The 14,730-nt window shown below is 40.9% G+C and overlaps 1 protein-coding gene across 18 annotated transcripts in view; it reads left to right on the forward strand.

Moving 5' to 3' along the window:
- KMT2C (lysine methyltransferase 2C) overlaps positions 1–14,730 on the forward strand; it is a 289,703-nt gene that overhangs the window by 249,746 nt on the left and 25,227 nt on the right. For all 18 annotated transcript variants that reach the window (XR_010842029.1, XM_059074147.2, XM_067041769.1 and 15 more), the window contains 5 exons: positions 383–494; positions 4,459–4,537; positions 6,161–6,224; positions 7,989–8,221; positions 10,919–12,631. Coding sequence is in view for 17 of the 18 variants with exons in the window: in XM_059074147.2 (XP_058930130.1) it covers positions 383–494; positions 4,459–4,537; positions 6,161–6,224; positions 7,989–8,221; positions 10,919–12,631 (2,201 nt within the window). In the remaining variant the exon portion in view is untranslated. The remainder of the gene's footprint in view (positions 1–382; positions 495–4,458; positions 4,538–6,160; positions 6,225–7,988; positions 8,222–10,918; positions 12,632–14,730) is intronic.

Raw genomic sequence — 14,730 nt, forward strand, 5'->3', positions numbered from 1 at the left:
TAACTGCAAATTCTCATTCATGGTGGAACAATACTAAAGAAGCAGTTCTGCTTAGAATTGTGAAAGTTTGCATGGAAGGGATTTCATTGCTTTAGATTACTGGTATAATCTCTCTTACATTTGACAAGCACCTTGTTTTGAGTCTTACAGTACTAACGTATTAAAAGTGTGGATCACTTAGATGGGATTAATTTTAGGATGAGGTTCTTGCCATCTCATAATTCCTTCCTTACCCGGTATAGGACCTGTAATAGTGATTATTAAATAATAAGGAATAAGAGTCTGTAAGTTACATAATGTTTGTGGTAGTTATGTTACCTTTTAGTGTCACTTGAACCAAATACTATGAAATAAGTAACTTTAAAATATATTTCTTCTTTAGATTTTGATGCAATTACAGATCCTATAATGAAAGCCAAAATGGTGGCCCTTAAAGGCATAAATAAAGTAATGGCACAAAACAGCATGGGCATGCCACCGATGGTGATGAACAGGTGGGTGAAGGTGTTTCTCATTCTCACTGTGCGTCAAGAAGTACAGGAAACTATTACTGGTTACTGGGAGGAGCATATAGTGACCCAAAACTTGTATTCTCGGAATGAACAATAAAGTTTTCAACTGGTCGTGACGTCAGCTGAATATGATCAAATGCAAAATGCAGTACGAATGTAAAGATTAAATTTCCATTCGTTTCAGGGTAAACATAATGAAACATCATAGAATGGTTTGAAAGATTGACTTGATTAAGCAGGAAATCCAAAGTATTTAAGTGTGTGCCTGTTTAAATACCTTTAGAATAGTTAATGCTAACCTAAAGCCGCATGGGACAGAGTGCCTTCATCCTGAGTAGGTGAGGGTGAGAGGATGAGCAGGAAAATGGAAGTTAAACTGTTCTGTGCTGAGAACAAAAGATAGTTTATTTCAGCCTGTGACTATTTTGTATTCCATCAGAGGACATTTGGAAACTTTGTAAGCCTTTTCACTATTAGCAGAAAAAATGGAAAATTATACATTAGAGAGGATTATGAGTTATTTGAGTATCTGAATTTCTGAAATTAGGTATTTACACCTCCTAAGGGGTATTAAGTAACCACAGGTGGTGTTTCTTAAGTTTTGCTCATGGCCCATCGTCAGAATTATGTGGTAGTTTTTTGGAAAATGCAGGTTCATTTACTCAACCACAAACCTACTGAATCAGAATATCTGGAGATGGTGCTTGTGTGTCTGTAGTTTTAGTGAGCGCCATGGGTAATTCTTCTGCGTATTGCTGTTTGAGAACCTCTTTCAATAGAGTAGGCATAGAGCCTCAATTTAGCTTAATTATCTTGTTGAATGTGGATGATTACGGAATTGAATATGAAATCTACATGAATTTATGATAAACATGATCTTTCAAATAAATTGGGAATCCTTAAAGGTGCTTTGCTGAGATACTTTGGAAATGGTTAAGAAGCATTTTGTTTGTTTGTTTTTTAAATTTATTTATTTATGTCTGTGTCAGGTCTTTGTTGCTGCACGCAGGCTTTCTCTAGTTGCGGCGATCGGGAGCTACTCTTCGTTGCGGTGCGCGGGCTTCTCATTGCAGTGACTTCTCTCATTGTGGAGCACAGGCTCTAGGCGTGCAGGCTTCAGTAATTGCGGCATGCGGGCTCAGTAGTCGTGGCTCATGGGCTGTAGAGCAAGGCTCAGTAGTTGTGGCACGTGAGCTTAGTTGCTCTGCGGCATGTGGGATCTTCCCGGACTGGGGCACGAACCCGTGTCCCCTGCATTGGCAGGCGGATTCTCAACCACTGTGCTACTGGGGAAGCCTTCCTCAGAATATTTTAATGCAAAACCAAAAACATTGGTTTTACAGAGGAAATCAATTATATTTGAAATATAGTTAACTTAAATATAAAAGTCACAGCATATGGTGCTTCTCTAATGCATTAATAAATTTGGCAGTAGGTCTAATTACTACCATAATTTCAAAATAATGGTGAACTTAAATGATCTATTAGGTAATGTGCAACAACTTTTGCTATGAAAATAATGCGAGTTCTATTGGTGCAAAGTCACAGTACTGCTGATAATATTGTAGTTTGCTGCGCATAGTCAAAATAGAAGGGAATGCGAAATTTAATGCTGTACGTCCTTTGAAATATGGAGCTGAGAATCCGAACCGCTGCTCCTTCAGCATCGTGTCTGTATCGCTCAGGCACACTGATCCGATAGTCCTCGGGTGTGTTGTTGTCCCTTCTGCTGAGCACTCTGGCGAAGTAGAGGTGACGGTCCTTCCTTCAGGTGGTGTCATAAGTTGACTGAGGGTGATAGACAGTGAGTGCTTTTCGGATTATGAGATTATTCCACACCAGGGCTGTAGTGGAGCCAGCGAGTAACAGATGAATCAAAAAGCTGAGTAAAAAAATTAAAAAGCATATGTTCCAAATTCTGATAATACTCAGATATTAAGGTAAAGTGTTTGATAAATCATTTGCAAAATATAATCTTGTTACATTAACGCATTTGGTAATTTTACGGGCAGTGTTTTCATCAAAGCAGTAATGTTTCTGTGAAGTTTTTAATTAGAGTAAGTAACGTTTTGCCAGATATTTTGAACCATATAGACTTTATCTTGGTCAGTGACCAGCTTTTGGTTTGCTTTAACATTTAGATATAAAAATGCATGAAACTCTTTTCTCTTTTTTCTTTTCCAATAAAGCTTTTCACAGCTTTATTGGAGTATAAATGCTTTACAATGCTGTGTTCGTTTCTGCTGTACAACAGAGGGAATCAGCCATATGCATACATATGTCCCCATATCCCCTCCTTTTGAGCCTCCCTCCCACCCTCCCTATCCCACCCCCCTAGGTGGTCACAAAGCACCGAGCTGATCTCCCTGTGCTATGCGGCTGCTTCCCACTAGCCATCCATTTAAAAAAATGTATGAAGTCAGAATGGCCGTCATCAAAAAATCTAGAAACAGTAACTGCTGGAGAGGGTGTGGAGAAAAGGGAACACTCTTGCACTGTTGGTGGGAATGTAAATAGATACAGCCACTATGGAGAACAATATGGAGGTTTCTTAAAAAACTACAAATAGAACTACCATACGACCTAGCAATCCCACTACTGGGCATATACCCTGAGAAAACCATAATTCAAAAGAGTCATGTACCAAAATGTTCATTGCAGCTCTATTTACAATATAGCCAGGGCATGGAAGCAACCTAAGTTTCCATCAACAGATGAATGGATAAAGATGTGGCACATATATACAATGGAATATTACTCAGCCATAAAAAGAAACGAAATTGAGTTATTTGTAGTGAGGTTGGATGGACCTAGAGTCTGTCATACAGAGTGAAGTAAGTCAGAAGGAGAAAAACAAATACTGTATGCTAACACATATATATGGAATCTAAGGGGGGAAAAAAGGGTCATGAGGAACCTAGGGGTAAGACAGGAATAAAGACACAGACCTACTAGAGAATGGACTTGACGATATGGGGAGGGGGAAGGGTAAGCTGTGGCAAAGAGAGAGTGGCATGGACATATATACACTATCAAACGTAAAATAGATAGCTAGTGGGAAGCAGCCGCATAGCACAGGGAGATCAGCTCGGTGCTTTGTGACCACCTGGAGGGGTGGGATAGGGAGTGTGGGAGGGAGGGAGACGCAAGAGGGAAGAGATATGGGAACATATGTATATGTATAACTGATTCACTTTGTTACAAAGCAGAAACTAACACACCATTGTAAAGCAATTATACTCCAGTTAAAGATGTTAAAAAAAAAATGTATGGGGCTTCCCTGGTGGTGCAGTGGTTGAGAAGTCCGCCTGCCCGTCCGGGAGGATCCCACGTGCCGCGGAGCGGCTGGGCCCGTGAGCCGTGGCCGCTGAGCCCGCGCGTCCGGAGCCTGTGCTCCGCACCGGGAGAGGCCACAGCAGTGAGAGGCCCGCGTACAGCAAAAAAAAAAAAAAAAAAAGTATGAAACTTCTTAATTGAGATACATCTTTTGTTTTAGGATGCAAAAAGTTTTTGTAAGCTACCAACTATTTTTAAATAAAGATTGGAACAAATAGTTTTAGTACATAAATTCTAAGAAAATTGTCTTCATTATATTTTTCATCTAAAAGGCTTGAGTTCATTTTAAGGTATAATGAGGCATATAGCAGCGCGGGACCTCTGGAACAGCCTCATTGGCACCGCTGTCCCACTCATCACTGTGGGGACAGTTACTTAGTCTCTCTGAATCTCCCTTTTCATCAGAAGTCAAATGAGGGTAGTAAGAATCCACACTTCACAGAACTGTGTGGCGATGCTGGGACACAAAGACGGGGCTTTAGTAAATGTCTTTGATGAGGAAGACGCTGCCATTACTCCTTCTTCCCTGGAAGAGAAAATTGTTAAGCACTTAAAAATAATGTTAGTTCCAAATGCTTATCGTTTGATGCTTAGTACTTCCTTTTCACAGGTTCCCCTTTATGGGCCCGCCGGTTACTGGAACACAGACTGGTGATGGCCAGACTCTCCTTCCACAGGCAGTTACTCAGGTACTGCTGCTTGTAACTAGTCACTTAAGAGTGCACGTTTTCCTGTGTCTCTCGCTATTCTTTATGGTGAGGCCTCTTCCAAAAATTAGTAGAAGTCCTAGAACACTGCCAGGATGTACCAGTATTTTCGGCTCAGCAGAAATGAAAGACATTTTATTATTTTTTACGGGAAAGACAAAGTTTAAAAACTGACAATTTCTGAAAAGGATCTATATATTTAAGGGTAGACGGTCACTTGGAGGGAAGCCGAATGCTTAGGGTTTGTGGGTTTGCTTTTATTTACTTTCAACTCCACAGAGATATTTTCATGTCCTGCATTTTAGAATTCATTCATTACATTTAAATGTAAAAATGCTATAAAATGTAGGAAATAATGATTATAATCATTTTATTTAGATACAGATAGTCATGTTCTACAGTTTATTCCTTGGAATAATTTAGTTTTTGAAATATTTACTGTCCACAATAATCAGCTTTAAAAAGTGTAAATATTTAAATATTTAGTGTCAAGCAATATCCAGGAAAGTAGAACTGCTCATTTCATATTGTGTTTTCTTCTTCTTTTTTTTTTTTTTTCAAGTATCTGCCTGGGTGGGGAGGGGAGGAGAAAGAGAGAAAGCTAACTAACTGTTTTCTTTATGTCTTCTTGGCACTTTCTTTTTCGCCCTGCCAGTTAACAACACTTCAGATTTATTATGCTGATAATTATATTCGTTTGATTAAAAAAGAGACCTTCTGACACAGTGGAAAAAGCATAGGCTTCATAGCTGAGTTTTAAAATAATCTGAGTTCCACTATGAGTTTATTGTGCAACTTTGGGCAAATTTTTTAACTTCTGTTTTCTGATCTGTTAAATGTTACACCACCTGCTTTGCAGTATTATATGGTTTACATGTAGTGCATTCTGGGTAGTGGTATCATTTTTAGTCATTACATTGTATACAGCTCATACCTAACAGAATTTGTGACAACCCATTAAATGCTTTTTCAAAGTTAATTCTGTTTATTAGACTGTTGCCAGGGAATTGTGAGATGATAGCTGTTTGGTCTCCCTGGGAGATATAAGACATTTAATGAGAAAATAAGAGTAACATTTTTAATTAGTATATATTTGTTTTATTATTTGTGTCTGTTAGAGATACTCGTTTTTGTTCTTAAATAACTTTGTGTTGTGGAGTGGAATTTAGTAAATCTGGAACCCATGTTTCAGTCTTAGTTGCAGAAGAAACCAGGTAGATTTCATCAAAAAGTGGGGTTTTACATGGATCTTTAGCTAAGTGGGGTTTTACATGGATCTTTAGCTAAGTATAATACTAACACTATTTGATTTGCCCTACTACTATTATATTTCTGATGAATAACCCCTTACTTCAAACATAATTGTTTTTCAACTGAAATCTAGCAAATATAACAGTTCAGAGATAGTTTAAAATGTTCAGAAATTAGGTTGTCACCACAAAATTCATTCTACTTTTTATAAAAATGAAAGTTTTAAAGATGTCATAAGAAATTAAAGTTCTTTTCCCTTTCCATTTCTTTTTTTCTTTTTCATTTTTTTAAAGTTTTATTTCCCCTTGAACTGAAATGTGGAATAAACCTATTTGTAAATTTTACTTATTTTAGGATGGCAGTATAACACATCAGATTTCTAGGCCTAATCCTCCAAATTTTGGTCCAGGCTTTGTCAGTAAGTATAAATCTAATTAGTTACCTGTTCTCTGGGGATTGCTTGTTTGCACTATATTTGTGTTCTTTTAAAATCTTGGAGTTAGTTTAGGTGTGTTATTTTAAGTCGAAGTGCCCTCATCTTTTATTAAACATCACTGCCCTATTAGGCATCTTTTCCTCAAGGCATGTATTTCATTGCTTTTTTTTCTGTGCATGAATGATTATGGTTAGAGGTGAATATTTTAATACAGAAAGATCACCTTCCCCATCCTCTTCAGTGTCGCTGCTATTTTTGTATATAGATTGGGCGCTTTACAATCTGTAGCATTAAACCACTTTTCTAATGACTGTCTGCCTGCGTGACAAGGACACTAAATGGGAACAGCAAAGGGAAAGATGAGCTGGGTTAGCAGCATGGTGTGAAGTCAAGGAGGCAGGGTGCCATTGATCCTCTCTCGTTACTTTCAGGGGTCCCAAGGTGGTTCAGGATAGCGTTTACAGTTCTCCCCAAACTGAACCTTTCTGAAATCTTCAGACTGTTTAGCTAACTTTTTTTTCACCATTATTTTTCATTTTGCTCACCTCTGCTCTCCTGGTTCCAGAAACCAGAAAGGCTTTCCTTGCGGTAGGTCTCATTCTACCAGAAGCAGAACTTCTGAAATCTTGTGAAAAAGCCTGTTCTGAAAAATGCCCTTCAAATTTAGTAGACTAGATTTCAAGTTCATACATGTACTGGAACTTCTGGGTTTAAGAACAAACCCAGAGTCTGACCTTTTGAAATTACCCCTGCACTAATTATTATAATTTGCATACATATTTGCATTAAAAACAAGTAAATAAGTGTAACCAACTGGCTTTTTCTGGCTTTATTGTGCCCACTGGCTGTGGTTGGATTCCTATTGTATGACAATATTCTGTTATCATTGATGTAAGTTTTCAGCGAATGTCCTTCTTGGAATTGTATTTATTTATTTCTTTGTCTTAAAGTGAGTCAAAAAGTATAGAATTTCACAACCATAAGGTGACTTTTTTTTTTTTGAACTTGGCATCAGTGAAGTAAAGTGCCCTTAAAGAATTAAGAAGGAATATTGCTACAAGATGAAGAGCTACAACTATTTGGGGAGATATTAATGACAGTCATACAAGTAGAGAAGATTTTACTTGATTAATGGCTTATTTATAGACATATAAATGACAAAATTCATAAAAATTACCAATGTTTTTAACTTACGGATTTCCTCTATAAAACAGACTTCATTTTGGTCCTTTCTAAAACTTTCTAGGTTCCCCCCCTCATAGTTTAAGACATACTTTCACCATTTAGAAATAGGGGAAACCCATAAACTTAGGAAAATTAGCATGGGAAATGATACCTAATCCATGCTCTGGACCTTAATAGGATATGTCTTACTTTGTCTCTTCAAAATCTGTAAAGTTGAATTAATCAAATACAGATATAGTTCAATATATAGTTTAGCTTATGGGTTAGAGAATTTGATAGTTTAGTAGATAAAAGTTCCATTAGATAAATCTTTTGCTTTTCAAAGATTGGGTTTATAGTATTTATAAGTATGAAGTTAGCCTGTGTCCTAAGAACATGCATTCTTTGGTTTTCTTAAATACTTTTCTAAAATCTTATACTTTATATAGTTATTTACTACTATGTTTTCAAAATACCTATTACAAGGTCATGATGAAAATGTTTCCTACAAAATGGATTTGTGTAACTTATATTGGACTTTTTAGAAAATTAACACAGGTGAATTTTAATTTTTTTCCTCAGATGATTCACAACGTAAACAGTATGAAGAATGGCTTCAGGAGACCCAACAGCTTCTTCAGATGCAGCAGAAATATCTTGAAGAACAAATCGGTGCACACAGGAAATCCAAGAAGGCCCTTTCAGCTAAACAACGTACCGCCAAGAAAGCTGGGCGTGAGTTTCCAGAAGAGGACGCAGAGCAGCTCAAGCACGTCACTGAGCAGCAAAGCATGGTTCAGAAGCAGCTAGAGCAGGTAATAAATAGGCTTGCAAAACAGAAACAGCTGTTAATGCATAGAGTGTTTTGGTCTGTCATTGATTAATTAGAAAGGATTTCGGGTGGTGGTAAATGGCACACAGAAATGCACTGTCAAAGGTGTCAGCTCTGAGACCTCTTACTAACTGAAGAAATAAGCCCTGTCCTTGCGCCAGAGTCGCGGTCACACAGCACGTACTTTCAGTAAACGCCACTGATGAGATAAGTTCTCATAGTCCTGACCTAGAGGAACTGTTTGCATACTGGTATAGCTAGTATAGCTGGGGAAATTCAGCTACTTTCCCTGTTCTGAGAAATCACTGTGCGGAGTCTTCGTTTTCCTGAGGGCAGCTCATGGGGAGATCACAGGCTTTCTACTTGGAGTTGACCTTTGCTTTGCCATGTCCTTTGGTTCCTTAGTTTCTAGTGGAATTTCAGATAGAGCATTTGAATCATTCTGGTGGGATTTTTTTTTGTTTTTTTTCCCCATAGTATGTTTTTATTAGTATTCCTTCTCAATATCATTTTGGTCTTAAAGTACATTGGTGTATCTTATGTAAAGGACTCATTCCTGAAAAATGAGATCATTTTGCTGTTATCTTTCATTATGAACCTGATGTTTCTGAAAATGCTCATACTGAAATATTAGTTATACTCAAGAAGTAAAATTTAAAATTTTTATTTAGTGTTCAAAATGTGTTAAGTGGCCACTCCTAGGTATTTACTCAAATGAATTAAAAACTTAGGTTCACACACAAACCTGTACACAAATATTGACTGCATCTCTAACACACTCACCAGAAACGGGGAACCCCTGGACTGTCCTTCAGTAGCTTGACTGTGCTGATGGCCACACTCATCTCCACCCATGTTAAAGTTCATGGAATTGTACACCAAAAAAGGACACTCTTGCTTTTGATTGTCCATTTAAATCTTACTCCCAATGTTTAATAGTGGAGAGGGAGGAATTCAGAGCAGACTGAATCAGTAAAAATCACAGAAGTGACACAGTTACATGCCCTGTCTTATCTAACGTTTTCTATAACCTTATGAACAAGGTAGTATTATCACCGTGTTACACATGAGGAATCTGCTGAGTCATTGTGGAGGTCGGTGACGTAGCTGATCATTGGAGTAGGGATTTCGACCTTGGCGTTTTATCTCCAAGCTGTAGCTACCACGATAATGTCCCAACAGTGAGCTGATTACAGTGTGATTTCCATTGTTTAAAACCAGGACTGTTCTGGAATTAAGAGGTTTCCTTTCTCTTTAAATTTACTTTCTGGGGCCATGTTTATTTCAAGTAAAAATGCTTTTAAGGATTTCTTTATAACTTATTTTTAGCCTTTTTATTGCCTTCTGGTATTTTTATATAAATTTTTTATGGTGAGGGCCTAGCTTTTGTATCTCCATGGATCAAACCCTCCTTAGAAGGTAATACTACACTTGGGGAGTAGGACACGTTGTCGGTTACAGCATAGTCGCCAGCAGTCCCGTGTGATCTCACTGAGATAAGCAATTCATGACAGCGTCTTCAAGAGAATTTTAAAATGTCATGGCAAAGGCATGGATCACCCCCTTCTGTATTTCAGTTAGTGTTCTGGTGCTTTATGTATGTTCGTACTCATTCGCCAATCCAATGGTAATTCCTCAGTTCTAGTGAGTAAGCCAGTCAGGAAAGAGAAGCAAATAAGTAGAAATTGCCAGCTACAGGAAAATAGACCAAAACCATTATGTGCAGAGAATATGCTAATCTGCCTGGGAAACTGTTGAAAGTAAGTTGAAAACGTATCAGAATTGGCTCAGTGTACTAGTACAGTACACAAAATTGAGTGATTTTGGAGGGCAGCGTGTACATCCTCTTGCAGCCCTTTCTCCCAGCTCCCTACGTGAGGTGGTGTGTCCTCAGGACCCGGCTGGTGTCTTCATTGAGATTGGTCCGTAGCGTCTGCCCGTGGGGGTACAAAGGCTTCTGGGGATTAATTAACTGACACAAGTCAGTCATTATATTAGGAGCCTCTTAGGAACTGTTCAAAACATTACCTCAGAGCTTTTACATATTTCAGAAATTATAATTTGAATATGTAACCCATTAAATTCAAGGAGTTTTATTACCAATCTAGTCTTTTTAACCTGGAGGGGAGGGTGTGGTATATGTACTGGAGTTCATCTTGTCTTAACATGTTGTACACTTCTGTATATACTTAAGAAATGAAATCTTAACACATTTAAATGGTTATAGTTTGAGTTAAATCTCACAGGTAGTCTAACCTTATATATTATATAATATATATTAGTCTAACCTTATATATGTAACTTCTAAGACATCACAATTAGCTGATTCCTGTGTAGGCTTTGTTTATTGTTTTATTTTTTATATGTAGTTTAAATGGTTTATGACTCAGAGAAAGATTTTCTTAAATATTTGTTTCAGAAAGATGTTTTTCAAATTTGTTTTTGGTATTTCATATTTAGAAACATCCTATTATTGAAAAGCTTGGCAGTTTCAGTCGATCAGTCCTTCCTTCCTTTTTTTTTCCCCCTTGGTGATTTTTGCCATTGCCTAAGCAAGATGTTTCTGCCTCTGCCTGATCTAACTGCCTGCTGTATAACGTCCACCATAGTCGTCAGCCAGTATTTTTAGTTGATACCCGAAGCACAGAGAAATGAGTAAGATTTCATTTTGCTCTTCCAGATTCGTAAACAACAGAAGGAGCACGCTGAGTTGATTGAAGATTATCGGATCAAGCAGCAGCAGCAGCAGCAGCAGTGTGCGATGGCCCCGCCCACTGTGATGCCCGGCGTCCCGCCCCAGCTGCCCCTGGTTCCAGGTGTGCCCCCGCCCACCATGAGCCAGCCCGGCTTCCCCATGGCGCCACTGCAGCTGCAGCACCAGCAGCACGCCACGGTCATCGCTGGCCGCACGACGAGCCCCGCTAGGACGCCCGGTTTACCTGGGTGGCAGCCTACCGGCGCTCCTCACCGCCCCCTCGATCCTCCTAGGATTCAGCCCCCAGTTGCCCAGTTACCAGTAAAAACTTGCCCACCAGCCCCAGGGCCAGTGTCAAATGCAAATCCACAGAGTGGACCACCACCACGGGTGGAATTCGATGACAATAACCCCTTCAGTGAAAGTTTTCAAGAACGGGAACGTAAGGAACGTTTACGAGAACAGCAGGAAAGACAACGAATCCAGCTCATGCAAGAAGTAGACAGACAGAGAGCGTTGCAGCAGAGGATGGAAATGGAGCAGCACGGCATGGTGGGCTCAGAGCTAAGCAGCAGGACACCCGTGTCCCAGATCCCATTCTACACTTCTGACCTGCCCTGTGATTTTACGCAACCTCCAAGACCCCTTCAGCAGCCTCCGCAGCAGCCACAGCAAGCGGGGCCAGTTTTACAGCAGCAGAACATACAGCAAGGGTCTATTAATTCACCACCCACCCCAAATTTCCTGCAAACCAACGAGCGAAGGCAGATGGGACCTCCCTCGTTTGTTCCCGACTCGCCGTCAATTCCTGGTGGAAGCCCAAACTTCCGTTCTGTGAAGCCAGTACTTGGAGGTGTTCCTGGGGCCAGCTTCCAGCAGTCCCCGGTGAGGCCTCCTTTTACACCCGCGTTACCTGCGGCACCTCCAGTGGCTAATAGCAGTCTCCCCTGTGGCCAAGACCCGGCCGTAAGCCGTGGACAGAGTTACCCAGGATCAGCCCCGTCTCTCATCCAGCTGTATTCTGATATAATCCCGGAAGAGAAAGGGAAAAAGAAGAGAACAAGAAAGAAGAAGAAAGACGACGATGCGGAATCTACCAAGGCACCTTCTACTCCCCATTCGGATGTAGCTGCTCCACCAACGCCGGGTGTCTCGGAAGCCGCCTCTGCCCCCGCGGCGGGCGCACCCGGAGAGCTCCCTCGGCGAGGAGAGCCCAAGCCAGCGGAACCGGGCGGCCTATCACCTCCTGACCTGGCAGCGGGCCCGCTGTGCACAGAACCAGAGAACGAACTGCCCAGCGGTGACTTTGCACGAGGAACCCCAGGTCAACAGACCTGTGCGAGTTCAGAGGTGGATAAGCGCCCCATCGACGCCCCTGCCCCAGATGGGGAGGTGAAACCGGAGTCAGCTGAGCTGGAGCAGCGCCCAGGCCCAGATGGGCCTGAACTGGAGGAGCGCGCCGGGGATGGGACCGAAGAAAGGGCTGTGGCCGGCGCTTCCTGCCCGGGGCAGAGTCCTCCCCGACCTGCCGGCACTCCTGCTGCCAAAGGAGATTCAGGCAATGAGCTGCTGAAGCACCTGCTGAAAAATAAAAAGGCATCTTCCCTGTTAAATCAAAAACCGGAAGGGAGTTTTTGCTCAGAAGACGACGGTACGAAGGATAACAAACTGGTTGAGAGGCAGGACCCAGCCGACGTGGTAAGTGTGGCTCAGGAAGACAGCTTGGGTTTTTCCCCTTTTCTTTTAAGTTATGGTCACAACAGATTAGTGCCGACTGCTGTGTTGATTTCAAGGCTATTTTATAACCTTTTTACTGTGGAATAAAAAAAACCGCAGACCTCATGTTTTGGTTTATACCTATAAACTATATCAAGTAATAATTTGTTTACTGTATTTTTCAAAAATCAGAGAGCTGTAGGGTCATGCGTTTCATACGTAACATATTCCTGTCAGCTGATTATCGCCACATTGAGTTGATCTAACTAAAGCAAAGAAGTAAACATCTACATGTCCTAATTGCAAATAGAGTGCAGTTTCCATTAACCTCTTTGAAATACAGAAAATAGCTCATGCACCCTGTTAATACCCCTGGGGACGCTCAGGAATACCCATATTGGGAATCCATTCTGTTGCAAAGTATTAATACTTAATGTTATACAAACACAGTTTTACAGGTAGATGGTATTTTATCTTTGTGGTTTTCCATGTGTCGATATTTTGCCCTTTTTAAGTTTTTTTTTTAAGTGTTAGACTTTTTTTTTTTAATTTATTTTATGTTATTTTGTTTTTGGCTGTGTTCAGTCTTTGCCGCTGCACATGGGCTTTCTCTAGTTGCAGCGAGTGGGGGCCACTCTTTGTTGCAATGCGCGGGCCTCTTCTGTTGTGGAGCACAGGCTCTAGGCGCACGGGCTTCGGTAGTTGTGGCACGGTGGCTCAGTAGTTGTGGCTTGCGGGCTTAGTTGCTCTACAGCATGTGGGATCTTCCAGGACCAGGGATTGAACCTGTGTCCCCTGCATTGGCAGGCGGATTCTCAACCACTGTGCCACCAGGGAAGTCCCTTTTTTAAGTTATAAAACATTGGATTTGCTTTTGTTTTTTCATTTGTATGAAGAACTTTGTTGTAAGTATACAAGATTCGATCTCCTGCATTTCAGTGAACTTCCTTGACATATTTCCCAAGCTGGGGTTTTCTAGGTTGTAGGAATTGGCTAACTTGTCTTGTCTTTCACATGCTGCACTACCACGGCTCTTGTGTTCATAAAGCTTTCCCTATAGTGCTTCTCAAGGTAGATTTTAAATTTTTCATTCTTTTAATTGAATGAGGTGGAGTGCTATATTTAGTTGTCCAAATATGCAGTTTTTAAGATTGTTAGTGAAGCCATTTGTTTTGCAAGTATTGGCTTACTCTTTGTTTTCTCTTATTTGTCTGATTCAGTAGAGGTTGAGTGGTAACCCCTTAGAGTCACGTAATTTTTGTAAATTTTGGTGGTGATAACTTTTTCAGTCATATTTGTAATCAGCAAATAGGCCTGATCTCTAGCTACTTTGTCCATTGCATCCTCTGCCCCTCGGAATCCTGGGCTACTTGCAGTCCCTGAGTGTCTTTCTGATTTCACCCTTCCATATATGGCTGTACGCTGCTGTTGCTGCCTGCTTTGCTCTCCCTTCTGTTTTTTTTAACATCTGGCCAATATCTGTGTCTTTTTTTTTGTTTGTTTGTTTGCGGTACGCGGGCCTCTCATCGTTGCGGCCTCTCCCGTTGCGGAGCACAGGCTCCGGACGCGCAGGCTCAGCGGCCACGGCTCACGGGCCCAGCCGCTCCACGGCACGTGGGATCTTCCCGGACCGGGGCACGAACCCATGTCCCCTGCATCGGCAGGCGGACTCCCAACCACTATGCCACCAGGGAAGCCCTATCTGTATCTTTTAAGACTCAGTTCTGGAATCGTCTTCCCCGGATACCTTACTCAGCTCAGCCAGTCTCAAAAAGTGGATGCACATGTGCTTACATAGCAGTTTCTCTATTACCACTGAGCATAGACGGCTCCTTGAAGGGTGTAGACGGCGTCCTGAGCACCTTTCTGTCTCTATGCCTTTCTGTCTCAATACCACATAGTTGGTACTCGGTGGAGTGAAGTTAGGTCCTAATACTAGTGATTACATGTAAAAAAAAAAATGTATATTGGATATTATGATAGAAAAAGGGATGAGATCAATTAGTATATGTATAAATGTTTGGACTGTGTCACATGTTCTCATATCCATCTGGGAGGGCAGCAAGGGGCGGGGGCCCTGG

Source organism: Kogia breviceps, chromosome 9, assembly GCF_026419965.1.
Source record: "Kogia breviceps isolate mKogBre1 chromosome 9, mKogBre1 haplotype 1, whole genome shotgun sequence".
Classification (NCBI taxonomy): Eukaryota; Metazoa; Chordata; class Mammalia; order Artiodactyla; family Physeteridae; genus Kogia; species Kogia breviceps.